Here is a 20,000-nt window from a genome sequence, read left to right as displayed (position 1 = left end):
GCCCAGAAACAACATCCTGCACGTCTAAAGTTAGAATCTGGAGGACCGTTTGGTCTCTGAATGACTGACCCACAGATTAAAGCCCTTTTCTTTGGCAGTGTTTCTAGCTATTATGAACTGAGTGTCAAGTTAACTTTATCGGGAAAATCAAAAGTGGCCAACAAACAAGGAAAAGATCCACAACTACAGACGAAACTGCAAAACCAAGAGCAGAGAGCCTGTCCAACAGTGTCTGGATCTCTAAAGTTACAGCTCATCACCACAGGTTTGTCACTTTAAGATCCAGTGATGAAGCTACAGGGAGGGGGCCTGAGCAAAGACACTGAAACTGTTGTTCAGGAGCATCATCTTCAGACCCTAACCCCACCATCCATCCTGTATCATGCTTCTTTATATCTCCTGATCTAATATTACATTAAGAATAGTTCATAAATAATAGATATCCTAAAGTCTCACAGTAGAAAACAAAGCTGATGAAGCATCTTCAACAACAGTCATTAGTCCATGAAACAGTTTTTCTTTGGGCTGGACCACGACACAGACACAAATGATAGTTATTGGCAGAAATTCATGACTTTGATTAATGTGCGTCTCTTCTTCATGCCTGGCTTCCTTATTGAATCATCCGGGTCAGGGTGGCTGTGCAGGCCTACTTGCTTTTCTATTTACTTTTTGCCGCTAACCCCCAGCAGCATCCCCCCCGATGCTCCAATCCATGACCCAAACAAACCCCACACTGATTGGATTGACTGAGATCCAATCAAATGAGGAATTCTTATGTGACCAGATTTAGATTCTGCATGTATACAAAACACACACACACACACACACACACACACACACACACACACACACACACACAGTCAAACGCATGCTCTTCAGCTCACATGCAACCTTGTTCAGTCATGCAAAAATCCCCCTCACTCACGCCCACTCGCACACAGCCTCTCTCTGTTTGAGTGCATTGTGGGAAATCTGCCTTCTGGAGGAGGATATTACATCACGGCATCAGCCAACTCGCCCGGCCCCGCTCGCCAAACCGAGTTACCGTGGTTACGGCAGTGGAAAATTAAAACAATCCTCACAGGAGTACAGACTGTTATGGAAATTCAAAAGGAAAGTTCAAGTTGTGAATGAGTTATGAGGAGGAGGAGGAGAGAGGTGGGGGAGGAGGAGAGGGGTGGGGGAGGAGGAGAGGGGTGGGGGAGGAGGAGAGAGGCGGGGAGGAGGAGAGAGGTGGGGGAGGAGGAGAGAGGTGGGGGAGGAGGAGAGAGGCGGGGAGGAGGAGAGGGGTGGGGGAGCAGGAGAGGGGTGGGGGAGGAGGAGAGAGGTGGGGGAGGAGGAGAGAGGCGGGGAGGAGGAGAGAGGTGGGGGAGGTGCTGCTGTGTTTGCAGATGCTGTGATTGCAGACAGGTGGATTCTGGGGGTGAAGATAAGAAGTGACATAACATTTACTTTACTGGACCAGGACCCCGAAAAGCCTTTCAAGCCTTTCAAGCCTTTCCCTGCAGTCCGTCTGCAGCTTTAAGGAGAAAACACACAACTTCCCAGGCAGCTTGACTGTTTGCTCACAACTGCAGTGGTTTCAAATGTCTGCTCAGAAACACCGACGCCGTGTCGGAAATAAGAGAGAAGAAGCGTGGTCACCGAAGAGGTGAAGTCAGACTGTCATCATGTTCTACTGAATGTGAAACTGATGATCACAGAGTAAAAACTACAGCAGGACAACATCAGGAGCTTGGCTGGAAGCATGCAACAAAGAAAGGCACTCAAATATTTTCTACCTGTTGAGCTTAATAAGATCTAGCAGATGGATCCAGGTGTGTTCTGTGGTTGTCGGGCTGGGAGCTAATAAGGGAAAAGATCCCTTTTTGTATTCAGCTAGTAAACCTAATGCAGCTGAAACGTGTCCTCAGATGTGCCTGTGCAGTGTTCCACATACTGGGGGAAACAAAAGCGCCTCTTCCTGGTTTGGTTGACGCCTTCCTTTCCCAGGACATCGACAGAGTGAGTGCGAGGCTGCTGTGTGGTATCGTTCTACAGCCATTACACCGAGCAAAAGTTTACTTCATACTGATGAGAAAACAGTTCTCCTCTTGAACTTTCACTTCGTCACAGACACTGAGAGCCCTGCTGTGACAGACAGGCCTCCAGCGGCTGCGTGACGCCGTCATTTGTTATAAAAAGGTTTTAAAATGGCACAAATTTCTCAGGGACTCATTCTGTTATCAGATGATGTGACCAAACCTTTAGTGTCCAGTTTTCATTCCCAGAAAGGAGGTTTGAGGAGGAGGAGGAGATTATAAAGTACCTTTCCTATTAGTCTGATGGTATAAGTTTGTGTTTGTTAAGAAGAGAAGGAGACAATCCTGCTAAATCTGCCACAGCATCGTCTCTGATGCTGAACTGTTTAAAAAGTTGGAATAGTTAAGAGCTAATTCTACACCAACTTGAGGTGAAGATGGAAATACTGAAAGCGTCTATTTGTTTCCACTTGTTTGACAAACTTAAACTGTGTTTTGACGTTAAGTCTTCCCTCTGTCACAGACTCACCCCGTTGGCTCTGCTAATGGCCTGGTAGTAGATGCTGTAGCTCTTGGCCGGAGACAGCGGAGGATTCCAGAAACCACCGTAGCTCTTGTTGTCTCCCACTGTGAACGGCTGTACGACAGTGAGGCTGGACGGGGGCAGCTCGGCAGCGATGTAGTAGGGCGAGTCCAGGATGGAGGCGTTGCGGAAGCTGACGGGGGCGGAGAAGCACTCCGGGGATTCGGTGGCAGCTCGGCGGGTCTTGGACTTGCGCTCCTCCTTCACAACAAGCTGGTAGGAGCTGAAACACAAATGAAGTTATGTTTCTACCTGCCATTCATTAGCAGTCAGATCTACAGGGTTACATGAAGGCTCACATTAAACACTCTGTAATCCAGCTTTGACCATTACACTTCTCCTCGGTATCACCGTGGAGCACTGCTGCCATTAGAAACGATCATTTTCAGAGTGCTTTATATCCATTTTAGCAATTAAAGCTTCAGCAGAAGAGATCTGAGGTCTGTAAAGGATTCTCAGGGAAAAGTCTGCCATCCTTTAAGAAGGAACAGAATTTATTCCAAGGGTCACTTCTTTTTACTCTGGAAGCAAACTTCAGCAAACTAAGAAAGGAGCTGGCAGATCATTTCTTCTGCTGATTCAGCAGCAAAGTATGAATTAAAAGTAAGGTGTGTGTGTGTGTGTGTGTGTGTGTGTGTGTGTGTGTGTGAGAGTGTGTGTTACATCCTCCTTTGCAGACATGTGTATTCTTATTCACATTAATAACCTCAGATGTGTCTCTCTCTGTCCTGTGTGTGTGTGTGTGTGTGTGTGTGTGTGTGTGTGCTTTAACAGGTGTGTAGAGGTGTTTTCATATACTTAATACTACTTTGTGTGTGTGTGTGTGTGTGTGTGTGTGTGTGTGTGTGTGCTTCCAGTCCTCTCTGAGAGCCTTCATGAATGGCTGAGGGCTCCTTTAGCGGTCAGGACAAACGCAGCGGCCCTCCGCAATTACCTCCATCCTCCATGCCAAGAACTCACTTCACAATTATACGCAATTAGGGAAATGTATGTTTCTGTGAAGGGGGCCGTGGCCAATTATCCCCAGCTCCCGTTTGGCAGCTTTCATAAAAGATAATTGCTGATGACCAAAGATGAGTCTCTTTCTCTCTCTCTTTCTCTCTGCCTTTCTCCTGAAATATCCATTTCAAACTAATGGCTGTCAGAGGCTGCACAAGGGATGGAGCGGAGGCCCAGTGCAAGAGGCGAGCAGGGAACTGTGTGTGTGTGTGTGTGTGTGTGTGTGTGGATTTACAGGTGGTCTTATAGACTTCTATGTGGTTGCAGCAGCCTGGTGAGCGGCCCCACACCCCACACCAGGTTACCTCTGGTGTCTTTTATGGAGTAGAAAAAGTACATGTAGGGAGGAGGAGGGGGGGGCAAGGAGGAAGTCCGAACCGGCCACTGACCAAAGGGTCATACTTGATGTGTCGGAGTGAGAACAAACATGTCGGCTGAAGATGAAAAGTGTCTGGAAAGGCTGAGCTTCTCTCCACAGTGCAGACTGTAGAGCACGGCATTTGTTTTGATTCTTATTTCCTTAAAGTGCTGTTTGAATACCTGTAGAATACCTGTCTGCAAACATATGTGACTTTATGAGTGTGTGTGTGTGTGTTTAGCTCTTCCAGTTGCCTTTATCTGAGCGGACGTGAACGTGCTGATGTGTTCAGCAGCAGCTGCTCCTCTCAGCTCAGACAGCTCAGTAAACATTCCTCATCTAAGCTCCTGAAGTGGAGACGCTCTCATCTCCTCCGAATAAATAAAAAAATCAACCACCACAAAACATTAGCGTGCACATTAGCCAACAGATGCCTTTTCCCGGCCCCCCACGTACATCTGCTGGCACTTAAAACATGTAACACTTGCACAAAACACACATCGCAAGCAAACACGCAAAGCGGCTTATCTCAAGTCGATAAACACATAAAGATGGTCGTGATCGGAGTGCAGTCTAATTCAGAATGAGATATATTTGCCATGTGTGGGTGATAAATTGCTAGATATGGTACGGGATTTACGGAAATTAACACTAAACCACTGACCCACGCTCACATTTCACAAATCCATTTCCCCAAGTCCAGACTGAAGTGATATATGTTCTCCATGCACCCTTGTTGAAGCTGTATTTCCCTTAAGGCAGCTGCAGAATAATGTTCTCCCCTACACCAATTAAACGGATGAGATCACATGTTCAAAGTGAACTTTTAATTAAAAAACACGCTAGCTGAAATAATGAGAAAAGGGAAGGGAATGAATTAGCTGTGTGTCCATTTTAAAACCAAAGCAGGGAGTGCAGAGAGGACTGGAGGCGTGTGTGTTGTATGTTGGCATTGTTTCTAACCCTTTCCATTAGTTCTACTGACTGTAAAGACAGAAATACTCGTGAATGTTGACGACCGGCTGCTCTTCACTACGTCTACTTCAACAAAAGGGTCTGAGTGTAAAAATGAATGGGACCAAGAGTCCCTTGCATGTATCAGGTCTGTTATTGAGCCTTCGTGGTCGCCACTGTCCATCATCAATATCTTTCTTCATTCATTAGTAAATATATGCTTGCACTTGACTAATTCCTTGCATGTTGATTCTCATTCACACTGTATGTGTTTATAAGACCAGGATGACACGGTTGTTTGTCCACTGTGGGAAAAAAAAATCTAATCCATGTCCATAAAAATGTCACCAGGCTGAGAGCTGGAAGCTTCAGATGAAGCAGTTAAGTCTCAAGTGAGCAGACAGTGATTGCAAAATTACCATCAGTCATTTGGACCTGTCATGGCCGCCTGGAGTGTCTCCATCAGGCTACAAGACGCAAGAGACTAATGGTGAGGCGTTTCACTGCCAAGTCTATACAAAAAGGTCCCATTCTCTGAGTTCCATTGCATAGAAATTGGATTTATATGTGTGAGTGACTTTAATGGCTTTAAAAGAGACCCTTGAGGAAGACGAGAGAGAGGAAGGTGGATTAAAAAAGTGTTGGAGAAGAGATGAAAGAAGAGACAACTGGAAAGGGGACAGTAATAAAATAAAGAAACCAAACGCAGCTGAAGAATTACCTGATCGGTGCCCCACGAGACTGGGCGGGCTTCAGCAGGATGGTGATGGTGGTCTCTGTCTCGTTCAGCGGAGCCTCAGACTCGTACTCTGGCATCATGGGGGCTGGAGGAAAAAGAGGAAAAATACAGTGAAGGTGCTGAACCCAGGGAACCTGAATGATGGCACAAAACTAACTACACTTTAAATGTTTGAACAGACATTCTGAATAATGATTAATAGTAGTTCATGCACAAGTCCTGATTGTTTCTGACATCACTGACACACTTTGCCTCTTCCCTCTTCATTTTCCTCAACTCTACAAGTCCCTCTCCAGACCGTGTGAAATAATTTAAGCACATTCATCATCAATACTGTATGAGCAGTATGTCAAAGGGCAATAAAACAATGGGAAGGAGAGTGAGTTTCAAAACTGATTCAAATTCTCATGAAAAAGAAGAAGAACCTGCTCCCTCCAACATGTCAGACTGGAGATGAAGGATAACTTTGGTGCTTTTACACCTGAGCAGAGCAGCGTCGTGTTCTGAGGCTGTTTGTGGTTAAACCAAAAGGATCTTCCAGGTCTCTCTCTGTAGGGATCCTTTCCATGATGCTGTCACACACTTAGAATAACACTCTGAGCCTGTCAGTGGATCAAACAAGCTCTTTTAGTGGACCTACTGTGATCAGGTGCAGTTGTCCCAAAGGATCACGTTGCAGCCATTGCAGCCCGTTTGGTGGCTGCTGGCTGAGGTGATCTACTGGACCAGTTCTGGCTGAGGTGATCTACTGGACCAGTTCCAACACTTTTACTACCTACCAGTCACTCAGACACCAGGATGTGGACAGATTAAGGGGGTAGAAATACTGGAGTGACCCTTTAGTACTGTAATAACTAAATATATTATGTAAAGTTTTAAGAACAAATCCAATAAATAGAATCTGTTCTTCTCTGATCACTTGGTTATTTTGTTCTGACATCAGACATCAGATCTTGACGGCAGTTTTACGTTGAGAGCAAAAAAAGATGGATGTATACTTCATTCAAAAGGCTTCACGTTTCATTTCATTAGATTGAAGCTTTTAATTTCACATCTGTCATGCCCTCATCTGAGAGGAGCAGCATCAGTGCCTATCTGATAAAACATCAGCACCTTTTCCCTGAACGATGTGGCATTTAGGTTATTAACAGACAAGCCCAGTCCCTCCTCCTACAGTGTGTCCATCCATCTTCATCTGTCTGCACCTCTTAATTTAAATCTCTTTATCCTTTGGTCCCTGAACAAGGTAACGAAGATTGGGCATGGCGTGACATTTGGAGGGAGACATCTCTGTTATGTGTGGAAGCGCCACGATTCTTCTCCTCTCTTTGCAACATGTTAAGATTTAAGAGGATGATGAAGGAATGGGGACTCAGAGGAAAGGTCAAGTTAAAATCACTGTAGGTGTTGACAGATAGGAGAATGCTAATGACACACTCACCACACACACACACACACGTCCTCAGCCCTTGACACTGCAGGGACTCAGTACTGCTCATATTTTGGGTTGACTTTGCAAACAGGAACTTAGGGGACCATTATTAGATTAAATAACTGGTATGTGAGGTCTTCCATTCTAAATATATGCTGGTATAATTAAAATAAAGTGATCTTATGCCCATTCCCTGTAAACCTGAGAGCCTCTTGAAACAAAAGAGAAGTGGCTTCTTGATTTGCCACTGAACAGTTTCCAGGCCTGAATGTGTGTGACTGCACGAATATGAAAAGCTGTGAGAGTTGGAAAGAGCCTCTCTGGGTACATAAACGGTGCGAGGGAAGACTTAAGCCGTTATCTCTGCTTCATATCACATGTGGATTAAGTCAAGTGACGCTGATCGATTTTGTTACGACACAGAGATGATAAGCTCTCTGTAGATGACTTAGCTGTATGAATTCCTGATAAAGAAAAAGTGGTAATAACTCAAATACAGTTGCACTTAAGTAGCTGCAGTCTCACTTTGAATGTCGGAATCTTGATGGTTTCTTCAAACATCCTTCAGCAGATTTTGGAAGAACTTTGAATAAACCTCACTATGTTACAATGAACATCACTCTGTGTAGGAAGGGATTGTTATATGTGGGGATGAACTGAGCACAGACATGTTGCTCAGGCAGGTAAGTCAGTCACCTGCACAGGAAGCTTTAGCGGCCAGACGTCACTGGCCTTTGCTGGTGCAAATGAAATCTACTAAATGTGCCAGAACATGCAACTCAGTAACATTCGGATCCCGAGAGCCAAAACAACAGTGGAGAAACAGCATCATGTTGCTCCTGCAGTCATCCTGCCTGCAGCTAATGCTAACGCTCCAGTCGTGGAGGTATCATCAGACCTGGCCACAACCAAAAATCCCTTTTTCATCACAGAGCAAAGAGACGTGTGGGACTGTGGCCAGGACACCTCCAGGTATGAAAGCTTAACCTTTCAGGGAAAACTGAAGAAATGACAGTAGCTCATCGAGGCATACTGCATATTCACTGGGCTGCATATCGAAGTGAGCTGAAACAGTCTTATTGGACTGAACAGGCACCATCTACGGTCTGGTATCCAGGAGGGATAACACATCCATGGCTCCAATGCAATAAGCAAACAGTTGTGAGTGTGTTACTCTTCAGACAGTTCATTAAAGACTGAGCTCAGCACATCATCCACTGCAGGTTCAACTTCGACGGCCTTCAATATAAAGTTGGACTTGGGATTGCGAGAAGTAATACTTTTGGCTCAGAGTGAGCGTCTCCACAGACACACTGATAAAAAACACAGCTGAAAGGTCACAACTACCTCAAAGAGGAAGAAGCAGAAATAATATCAGGTATGCAATGGAAGGGATGATTGGAGAGAAAAGAAGGAGCACAGAGGGAGAGGGTGGAGGAGAGAAAGGAGGAGAAAGTGATTAAGACACTGAAAGAGGGAGAGGAAGGTAAAGCTGGAGAGAAAGAAAGGCTGAGTCAGAGAGATAAAGGGCAAATCGAAGCACACAAAGAACTAAAAAGTGAGATGCTTTTATTTTTCATCAGTCATTCTGTCGGTTAAACAACAAAGAGAGTAAGAAAAGAGAAGTCCTCATGTTCCACAGTAAAGAAATGTATTAACATATGAGGCCATTTCACAGCTGTGGCCATGAAACTTGACTGTTTTCCTTCTTTGTGGTGCCTCTGACACACAGAGGGTTACAGATGGAGAAAAGTCAGACGGATATGAACACGGTCACTCACACGGAGAGACAAAGACACGAAACAAGAAGACAGACGGGAACATTCCTGGAGAAGATGACTGACGAGTCCACCTGCCAACAAACAAGCTGCAGCGTCTCTGTCTCTACCTGCTGCTACAGTAAAGATCCAGCGTCCTCGAGAGGTTACACAGATCACACAAGACAAACTCACATCAACTCATAACATATGCAGAATGACTTCAGACAAACAAGAGGATTGGTACCTGCTATCTTGGTGGTGATGCGGGTGGTGACGGGCGGACCGAAGCCCTTGTTGGTGGAGGCTTTGAGGGTGAAGAAATAAGTGGTCCCTGGGTAGAGACCCACAAACAGGTGGTGGGTCTCGTTCCTCAGCTTGAACACCCGTCCCCTCTGGGTGGTCAGATCAGCGCTGGGGTCCAGTGAGCTCAGGGCCTTGTAGGTAATCTGCAGGCACACGGAGACAGTTTTACACTTCTAGCTCACTGTAGTTCAGATGAAGCTCAGCAGAAACCAATAACTGCTTCCACTGACAGAAGACACAGAAATAACCATGTGGTCAGAAGTGACCGATCAAACAAAGACTGAACATCATGAAAATAGTCTAATAGTCCTTCTCTTCTTTTTATTTAACTACTTCTAAACACTAGCAATAAGAATAGTAGCTGAGATAAGAGCCTGGAGAGTGAACCCACGCAGTGATAACTCTCCGTGGGTTCATCGCAGCCATCGGCACATAAAATATAGACTTTAAGTCCAAAACAAAGAGTTCGACCCCCAGCCACACCGGAGCGAGTCCAACCGATCGATTATCTGTTATTAATTGTCTGTTAAATGTCACACAGATCAATGGTGGAGGTGACGTGATGGTCCAGGTCTGTGTGTCTCCACTGGTCTCCACTCTGAGACCGGAGCAAATTGAGCAAATTGACTTGTGGCCATTAAACCGGCAGAAGCACTTCAATAGTTGTTCTGTTAAAAAAACTGTCAATGCCTGTCGAAACGTTGCTGCTGGCGAGTTTCCACACGACACGCCTGTCAATGACTGCACACATGAACACACACATGGTGAGCGACTGGAGGACAGCTGTCACTGTGAATGACAGTCAGCACAAAGGAGTATTGACTGGTAGGAACAAAACATTAATAGCAATTCATCCCCAAACACATTTCAGCACTTCATCAAGTGTCAAGGTCAGGGTCTCTGAGTGCATTTCAGTTTGTGTTTCAGCCTCAAAGCGAGACAGAGAAATACTACATGTATGAAGTGTCGAGGCGAGGTGACAACGAGAAGAAGAACAAAACAGACAGAGACAAAGCCAGGAAACATGAGCGAACCCGAAGGCACTCGGTGGAGCAGAAACCTCCACAGACGCAAAATGTTTCCCCGTGTTGCAGAGCCTCTGCCCCTGGATGGGTGGTGCTTCCTGTCCTCTGTCCTCTGGCTGTGAGGGCAGCGCTGTTTAACTGACTTAACTAGGAAGCAGCATGAGGAGGAGCGTCACAGCTCCGGCAGAAGATATCTGACAACCACTCACATCCACAGCAACTCAAGAACAACTGGGACCAAATCACATCCACATCTGTTGGTTGTCTTCTGGCACATCAAAGGACAAATGAAGTAACATAATCAAAGTTTGACCTCTTAACATCTTTGTTTAGCATGTGGCTAAAACACAACCTGACCTACCTCGTCTGTGATTCATATTTAACAGGAAGAACAAGGACATCCTATATGCCACAGCTCTGCAGATCACTTCCACATCTTTTCAACCACACCTGAAGAAAACCCCAGACCCTTTTTTACTGTGTGGTGTCCCTGGTGTCTCAACTACAACCCAGTGGTCAGTCAGGTTTTCAGAGGTTAAACATAGTGTGAGTGTAAATTAGAGCAACGCATGCAAAGATGGACATAATGAGCAGGTAACAGCTGTGGACTCATTCCCATCAGCCCATGTTCCCCTACTCTGCTCAGTCCCCTACAGCATAACAAGTCTTACAGGCAGAATACTAAGACTAAACTAGAACTCAGCCTGAGCTTAAAACACAAAAACCAAAGTGTCCAAGTGACACCAACCGTCTGTCACCGTTCTGAGATTTAGTCCTTAAAAACTACAGTTCCCAAGAGGTGGAGCCTCCTCCTCCTCCTGGTCCACCTCCTGGTCCACCTCCTGGATCCACACTGGTGCTGTGCATGCTGCCAGTAATTGAAGTGACTGCTTATTTCATTCTTCCTTCATATTTACGATCTGATAAAGTGACACGCTGCATACATCCAAGAGAGTGGAAACCTTTTTATTATTTTATTAAAAATGTTATTATCATTTGATTTTATTATTATTTGTCTAAGTAACGTGTCCTTGAAAGGCGCTTAAAGTTATTATTATTAAAAACTGTAAGGTTACAAGAGAAAAGAGAGAAAACAGAGGAGCAGAGAGCTGAAGCCAAACTGATGCTGAGAGCAAGACTGAACAAGAGAGCAAGAGAAAGAGTGATAACAAGTGATGCAGACAGATGTTTGTGTAAACCTTGGAGGCTAGAGGGGGTGTGTGTGTGTGTGTGTGTGAGTGTGTGTGTGTGTGAGAGTGTGTGTGTGTGTGTGTGTGTGGGCCGGCCTTGTTGCTCCATTAGCGGACTCAAATCAAAAGCAGTGACAGCTGGGCGCCGCAGTTCAGCGAGGCCTGCAGGCTGCAGTGGTGACGTGTGAACGTGTGAACGTGTGACTGTGTGAGTTTGTGTGAGACAGAAAAAGAAACAGCGACAGGAAATACAAGTTTTAAACGACTCTGGAACACGAAGCTGCAGTGAGACGCTGCAGAGCTCAGAGGGACGATGGTGTCGACACCGTCACTGCCACACAGAGCCGCTGTGGGAAAGCAGACATGTTGGGTTTTCTTTATTCTGTGGATGTGGAGCGGCTGTCTGTCAGGTGGTTAATGAATGCAGCTGTTCATACTGTGATTACTGCGAAAACACCCCCATGATGTCCGTCACATTTCAGACAAGCGTCAGGGGGCGCTGCAAAAGCACCCCTACTGTCCCCGCTCTACTGTCACTGCTCTACTGTCCCTGCTCTACTGTCACTGCTCTACTGTCCCTGCTCTACTGTCCCTGCTCTATTGTCACTGCTCTACTGTCCCCGCTCTACTGTCACTGCTCTACTGTCCCTGCTCTACTGTCCCCGCTCTACTGTCACTGCTCTACTGTCACTGCTCTACTGTCCCTGCTCTACTGTCCCTGCTCTATTGTCACTGCTCTACTGTCCCCGCTCTACTGTCACTGCTCTACTGTCCCTGCTCTACTGTCCCCGCTCTACTGTCACTGCTCTACTGTCCCTGCTCTACTGTCCCTGCTCTACTGTCACTGCTCTACTGTCACTGCTCTACTGTCCCCGCTCTACTGTCCCCGCTCTACTGTCACTGCTCTACTGTCCCCGCTCTACTGTCACTGCTCTACTGTCCCCGCTCTACTGTCACTGCTCTACTGTCACTGCTCTACTGTCACTGCTCTACTGTCACTGCTCTACTGTCCCCGCTCTACTGTCACTGCTCTACTGTCACTGCTCTACTGTCCCTGCTCTACTGTCACTGCTCTACTGTCCCTGCTCTACTGTCACTGCTCTACTGTCACTGCTCTACTGTCACTGCTCTACTGTCCCCGCTCTACTGTCCCTGCTCTACTGTCCCTGCTCTACTGTCACTGCTCTACTGTCACTGCTCTACTGTCCCTGCTCTACTGTCCCTGCTCTACTGTCACTGCTCTACTGTCCCTGCTCTACTGTCACTGCTCTACTGTCACTGCTCTACTGTCCCTGCTCTACTGTCACTGCTCTACTGTCACTGCTCTACTGTCCCCGCTCTACTGTCACTGCTCTACTGTCCCTGCTCTACTGTCACTGCTCTACTGTCACTGCTCTACTGTCCCTGCTCTACTGTCACTGCTCTACTGTCACTGCTCTACTGTCCCTGCTCTACTGTCACTGCTCTACTGTCCCCGCTCTACTGTCACTGCTCTACTGTCACTGCTCTACTGTCCCCGCTCTACTGTCACTGCTCTACTGTCCCTGCTCTACTGTCACTGCTCTACTGTCCCCGCTCTACTGTCCCCGCTCTACTGTCCCCGCTCTACTGTCACTGCTCTACTGTCCCTGCTCTACTGTCACTGCTCTACTGTCACTGCTCTACTGTCACTGCTCTACTGTCACTGCTCTACTGTCACTGCTCTACTGTCACCGCTCTACTGTCCCCGCTCTACTGTCACTGCTCTACTGTCCCCGCTCTACTGTCACTGCTCTACTGTCACTGCTCTACTGTCCCCGCTCTACTGTCACTGCTCTACTGTCACTGCTCTACTGTCCCCGCTCTACTGTCACTGCTCTACTGTCCCTGCTCTACTGTCACTGCTCTACTGTCCCTGCTCTACTGTCCCTGCTCTACTGTCCCTGCTCTACTGTCACTGCTCTACTGTCACTGCTCTACTGTCCCCGCTCTACTGTCACTGCTCTACTGTCCCCGCTCTACTGTCACTGCTCTACTGTCCCCGCTCTACTGTCACTGCTCTACTGTCACTGCTCTACTGTCCCCGCTCTACTGTCACTGCTCTACTGTCCCCGCTCTACTGTCACTGCTCTACTGTCACTGCTCTACTGTCCCCGCTCTACTGTCACTGCTCTACTGTCACTGCTCTACTGTCACTGCTCTACTGTCACTGCTCTACTGTCCCCGCTCTACTGTCACTGCTCTACTGTCACTGCTCTACTGTCCCTGCTCTACTGTCACTGCTCTACTGTCCCTGCTCTACTGTCCCTGCTCTACTGTCACTGCTCTACTGTCACTGCTCTACTGTCACTGCTCTACTGAAGGTGAACAGGAGGCCGCTAAAGTGGTCCTGAGTGACACGAGCGGATCGCACAGGTCTCCATCTGGAACGCCACATCCAGAGTAGTGAGGCCTGATTCAGGATCTGCCGTTGGCACGAGCCGCATCACATTCAGGACAACGCAGCAGACTTCAGTTCATGTGAGCGTGATGACTGAGGGCAGGACTTAGAGTGCAGATGTCAGACTAAGTGCTCTCTACACGTGTGAACACAGGTAGTTTTCCTCCACTATTATTCACTGGTGTTTCGCTCCCAGTGCTCTGAGAAAGTAGAACAAGGATGAGAAGTTTTCCTCTCCACTTATCTGGCACTTAACTCCCCCGGTAGGACACAGACAGCTAAACAGCACTCATGTGGAGGAACCTGGGACAGAACCTTTAGTCTAAAATGCAGCATGAAGGCCTGGATGGAGGAGCAGCCTGACGTCTCCCAGGCCTGAAGGGTCGCCTGGCTGCCTGAATAAAACATGTTAAATCAATAGCTATTTATACAGACTGGGACTTGGGGGCTGGAACAATAAAATATCATCTATTTCATCTACGCTGCAGTTTTGGTTTGCACATCGATGGCTGTTATTTTATAAGTCATGAATGGCTCTCTATATTTTTATGGGCTTTACGCTCTCCCTCTCTCTCTCTCTCTCCCTCTCTCCCTCTCTCTCTCGTCTCACCCACACTCTTCTCTCCCCCCTCTCTTTCTGTGGAACATGATAGACTCTCTCTGTTTTATCACTCTTTGCACTGAGGTACTTTCTTCTCTATCTCTTCAGAATTTCCACAATTTTTTCTCCATTCCTCTTTCTCCTCTCTTGATCTACTCACCCATTCCCCGTCTCCCCCATCCAGAAGGCGGAGTTTGGATCATAAACCTCAGGTGTACTTTTTCTCCCCCCCACCCCCCACCCCCTCCCACCCGCCTCTCTCTATAGTTGATGTACTTGGAATCGGTAGAGCCATAAAGCTCAGGTTGTTTTATTGGCCAATGAAAAGGCAGGCGTGCAGCAGGGCAGTGCATCTTGGGTAATAGAGTGTGCGTCTGTGGGGGATAACTCAGCGGAGGGAAGGTGCATGTGTGAGTGTGTGCATGTGATTGAATTAGCGGGTAGGTAGAGGTAAACTGAGGATATGAAGGAAGAGAAAGAAAACTAAAGGATGGAGGGAAAGAGGGAGGTTTACAAGCTGACAGCTTTATTAGACGTTAATGAATCATTTACTGTTATATACTATTAATAACGACAACTTTTGGTTTCCAAGGTTGTAAAGAAGAAACTCTGGCTAATGTTTCTCCTCCTTAGGATGTCTTTAAATCATCACAGGAGAACTTCAGTATCTTTAAAGGGTTCGTCTGGATCCAAACGAACAAGATAAATAAAACACCAGAGTCACACAAACACTTGTGTTCAGTGAGGTAAAATGACTGTTTATGACTTTTAACGTTTCTAATTAGTTAGTTAATTAGTCTTTGTCTCAAAGCAGGTGTCCTGCTGAGAGATGAGGTGAAAGTTGTAAATTCAATACAGAGGCTTCATTAGAACGACTGAACATGTTAACATGTGTGTGACTGATGCTGCTGAATATTAGAATCTGTACCTGTTGTCTAGCAGTCCACAGCTGCAGTGTGTGTGTGTGTGTGTGTGTGTGTGTGTGTGTGTGTGTGTGTGTGTGTGTGTGTGTGTGTGTGTGTGTGTGTGTGTGTGTGTGTGTGTGTGTGTGTTCCCGTCCTGCTGGGCTGCAGCATCCTGAGCTCCAGCCAAGTTTTATGGAAATAAACAATGTTTACGAGGCTCCGTCGTGGGATCGGCGCGGTAGAAATGCTATTTCAATTCAGTTTTGTCATTTTGCATTTTTTATTCTCTGCTCTCCTGTTTGCTTTATTAGAAAATATGCAGCAGCTTCGTTCCCCACTATTTCACTGTTGCTGCTCTCTGTCAGGTTGAATTAAGTGGGGACTGTCTGAGGTGTTTCTTCTCTCTGCTCTGTTGTTTTTTGCCGCCGTTCTCTTGAGTGGAGTTCAAATTGTTTACTAGCTCCTTTACTACTTTTTAAGCATTTAGCAGAGGCGCTCATCTGAAGCTGATTAAACCAGGAGAAAAGTTGGTAAGTTCCTGTCGTCCAGGGGCTGGACTGTGAAACATTACCTTCTCCGCTGCGGTTTTGGTTCCTGCCTCTGGTTTTAATGAGCAGTGTTCTGTACTGAGGGACCACTGTTTGAAGTGGAAATGTTATTTATTACGTGGCATCTTATCGTGATAATGAACATGTTCTTGTTCCTTTCTAGGCCTGCTAGTTAGAATATTCTCATGAGATGAAAGCGATCCTATTTAAATGTGTTTTGTCTTAAAGTACATAAAAACACCCTCCAAAAGGATCCCAATTATGCGCTGGAATGGAGGGAAGTACCATTCAGCATGTTTCCTCTTGTGTCACACCAATGAACATCACATTTGAACATTTAATGAAATCCGCTCTTCACCCCTGCAGTTCATGAAAGACAGAACACTGTGTATTTATGTGCTTCAATCCCTCAGCTGATGCTCTAAAATTAAGTGAGAGTGTCTGATGGTCTGCCAGCGAGGCTGCAGGACTTCAGGCTATGTTCTGGTTCATAAGGGGGCCAGCAGGCTTTCATTGTGCTCAGGAGACTGAACCAGCCTGTTGGTGTCTTACTACCTGTTCAATAGAAGTGTATAAATAAGCCTTGGTGTCACAATCCTCATCTGTGTGACAAGCTACAGATTAGACTGAATTATGCCAGTTGTCAAACAGGAGTTGGACACATGCTGTCTCTGTCTGCACTATGAAAGGAAACCATCTCTCCTGCCATCTAATGCTCATACATATTTAGAATATATACAGCACACATCACCTACACAAAGGAAATAATGGGGTCTTTCCCGGCATGTTGACACCTCCTGTCCTGCCCTGTCCTCCCTTCGCTAACTGTGTCTAATCCTTTCTGTCTCCACGCACCTTGAAACCTCCTGTCCTGCCTTCGAGCTCAGTAGAAAAGAGAATTCATGACAGGAAGACATTTAATAGGACCTTCTTAGATAAAGCCTGAATAAAACTTCTCTGTCTTCTTCTCCTCATCTCTCCGTGTATCCTGGCACCTCCTGCCTCGCCCCCTAACTTAGTCGGCACCTATTGTTTTAAGTTGCAGCGTTTCTGTTTTTAGAAGTTTCCATTTGGGACAGACTGTTCTCCTGCTTTCGACTTTAAAATGTCAAGACATTCTGGGTCACTACAAATAGAAAGGAAAGCGCGTGCACACACACACACACACACACACACACACACACACACACACACACACACACACTCACACACACACACACACACACACACACACACACACACTCACACACACACACTCACATGCACACACACACACACACACACACACACTCACACACACACACACACACACACACACACACACACACTCACACGCACACACACACACACTCACACACACACACACACACACACACACACACACACACTCACACACACACACTCACATGCACACACACACACACACACACACACACTCACACACACACACACACACACACACACACACACACACTCACACGCACACACACACACACACACACACACACACACACACACACTCACACACACACACACACACACACACACACACACACACTCACACACACACACTCACATGCACACACACACACACACACACACACACACACTCACACGCACACACACACACACACACACACACACTCACACACACACACACACTCACACACACACACTCACATGCACACACACACACACACACACACACACTCACACACACACACACACACACACACACACACACACACTCACACACACACACACACACACACACACACACACACACTCACACACACACACACACACACACACTCACACACACACACACACACACACACACACACCAATGCTAAGCCAAGACAAGCACACACACTCAAATCCATACCAATCCAAAGATGTACAGTATGTACATGCAAAAATCCCCCAATAAATGACAACACACATGAATACTTGTGCATAAATACATGAGAACACAAATGGGAACGAGATCTCGTCCCACTTTTCTATTGTGTCCGACCGGAGAAGCTAACCGGAGGAAGAAATAGCAACAAACAATAGTGCGATAATATTCGGTGGCCGCGCCGCCTCTATTGTTCTCATCGACTCCAGATAAGAGAGACAGAAACACGGGACGAGGCGGGCGGAGGACTAAATATAGTCCGATAGGGTTTCAGGCCGTAGTATTGTTCTGGCTGAGATAAATAGACACAAGAGAGAGAAGGGGAAGGAGAAAGAGAAGAAGAGAGACGAACAGCAGACCAACAATAATGTAGCTTCTCTGTTAATCACTAACAAAGGCCTCAGTGTCTGAATCAGGACATTCACTCAGCAGAGACACACAAAGGAGTCCTGGGAATATTCAGCGTATGACAGGAGCCTTAGAAAGCTCCTGTGTGCCATCATGGCTCTGCTACGGCGGCCAAAGTTCACGTCCAGATCAATACCACCCCCACCACAAAACTACCAAAGAGCAGAGACTCGTCTCCCTGGAAGAGGTGAGCACAGATGGAGCTTCACTATCACTCCAGAAAATCAGCCGGTGGTGACAGTTTGACGGGAAACGGTCTGAATCGGCATCCGAGTGACGCTCATCTGACAGCCGGGCCGCCGAGCCCAGACGAGTGACAGCGAGAGCCTCTCCCTCTACATGCTAATGTGGGCCACCGTGCTTCTTCTGCTCTCGCTCCGACATTCAAAGTCAACCGCTGACAAGCTATTCAGCGCGGACTGGCAGTGATTTACAAGTTACTCTGACGTGGGCTTTGTGTGTTGTGATATCAGCAGTACAGTGAAGGAAAACAGACCCAATCCTCCCTCCCTGTCCATCGCTTCGTCTGCTCCGTCTGGTTTTTGCACCTTCGGATGTAAAAAGAGAGATGATTGACGTCTGTCTTTATTTCTATATTGTCTTAAACAGGGAAGACAAAGGGAGGATGGGGGATGCTGGTATGTATGATGGAAAAGAAATAATCAAAAGATGGAGGTCAGATCTGAGACTTTATGCAGCTCCACTCTCTCGGTGCTCCTCCTGAAAGAACTTTGACATCATTATTTTCTATCTGATGTTACACAACAATGTTATGCAGCATGTGAGTTGGGCTGTGCTGAGTGGAAAGGAGAGTCTTTCCACTGATTTTACTGTTTATTAAGACAAAACTTTCCCTCCTCCCAAAGTGACTTCAGTGGAAACATACTGGAGACGTTAAGAATGAAGTGAGCGGAGGAGAAAGAGGAGAGAATTAAGGAGAGAGAGGAAGAAACAGACCCCATGGAGGGAGACTGGACTCAGCTCTGTGGTGATGAAGAGGAAAATGAGGCTCTGACAGGTAAAGACGTGGGGGGGGGGGCGTGTGATGTGATTGGCTACAGGACAGGAAGTTGTAGTGCTTCAGAGATTAGAGGCGTCTCAGTGGTCCTGTCCTCCTTCACTGTGGGCTCAGAAGTCTGTGTCTCTACATGTTCAGCAGCTCTGAGCTGTGATTGTTACTGTAGAACAAAGAGCTGATGTATTTCTTTATATGATCTTTTGTCCTCTGGGAATAAAGAGAACAAACTGGATCACGATGTCGTTACAAACAGCTGCCAGTCCAGACTGAGGACAGGAACAGACTGAGGACAGGAACAGACTGAAGACAGGAACAGACTGAAGACAGGAACAGACTGAGGACAGGAACAGACTGAGGACAGGAACAGACTGAGGACAGGAACAGACTGAGGACAGGAACAGACTGAAGACAGGAACAGACTGAGGACAGGAACAGACTGAGGACAGGAACAGACTGAAGACAGGAACAGACTGAGGACAGGAACAGACTGAGGACAGGAACAGACTGAGGACAGGAACAGACTGAAGACAGGAACAGACTGAGGACAGGAACAGACTGAGGACAGGAACAGACTGAGGACAGGAACAGGCTGAAGACAGGAACAGGCTGAGGACAGGAACAGACTGAGGACAGGAACAGACTGAAGACAGGAACAGACTGAGGACAGGAACAGACTGAAGACAGGAACAGACTGAAGACAGGAACAGACTGAGGACAGGAACAGACTGAGGACAGGAACAGACTGAAGACAGGAACAGACTGAGGACAGGAACAGACTGAAGACAGGAACAGACTGAGGACAGGAACAGACTGAGGACAGGAACAGACTGAAGA

The 20,000-nt window shown here is 46.7% G+C and overlaps 1 protein-coding gene across 1 annotated transcript in view; it reads right to left on the bottom strand.

The window, feature by feature from the left end:
• ptprt (protein tyrosine phosphatase receptor type T) overlaps positions 1–20,000 on the bottom strand; it is a 288,666-nt gene that overhangs the window by 120,039 nt on the left and 148,627 nt on the right. Inside the window, exons 12-14 of the mRNA XM_070844851.1 lie at positions 9,094–9,295; positions 5,640–5,742; positions 2,554–2,830 (exon numbers count right to left, since the gene is read on the bottom strand). Coding sequence (XP_070700952.1) covers positions 2,554–2,830; positions 5,640–5,742; positions 9,094–9,295 — 582 coding nt within the window. The remainder of the gene's footprint in view (positions 1–2,553; positions 2,831–5,639; positions 5,743–9,093; positions 9,296–20,000) is intronic.

This window comes from Pempheris klunzingeri, chromosome 2 (assembly GCF_042242105.1).
Source record: "Pempheris klunzingeri isolate RE-2024b chromosome 2, fPemKlu1.hap1, whole genome shotgun sequence".
Taxonomy (NCBI): Eukaryota; Metazoa; Chordata; class Actinopteri; order Acropomatiformes; family Pempheridae; genus Pempheris; species Pempheris klunzingeri.
The sequence above is the reverse complement of the archived record's forward strand: the minus strand, read 5'-3'. Positions and strand labels throughout refer to the sequence as shown.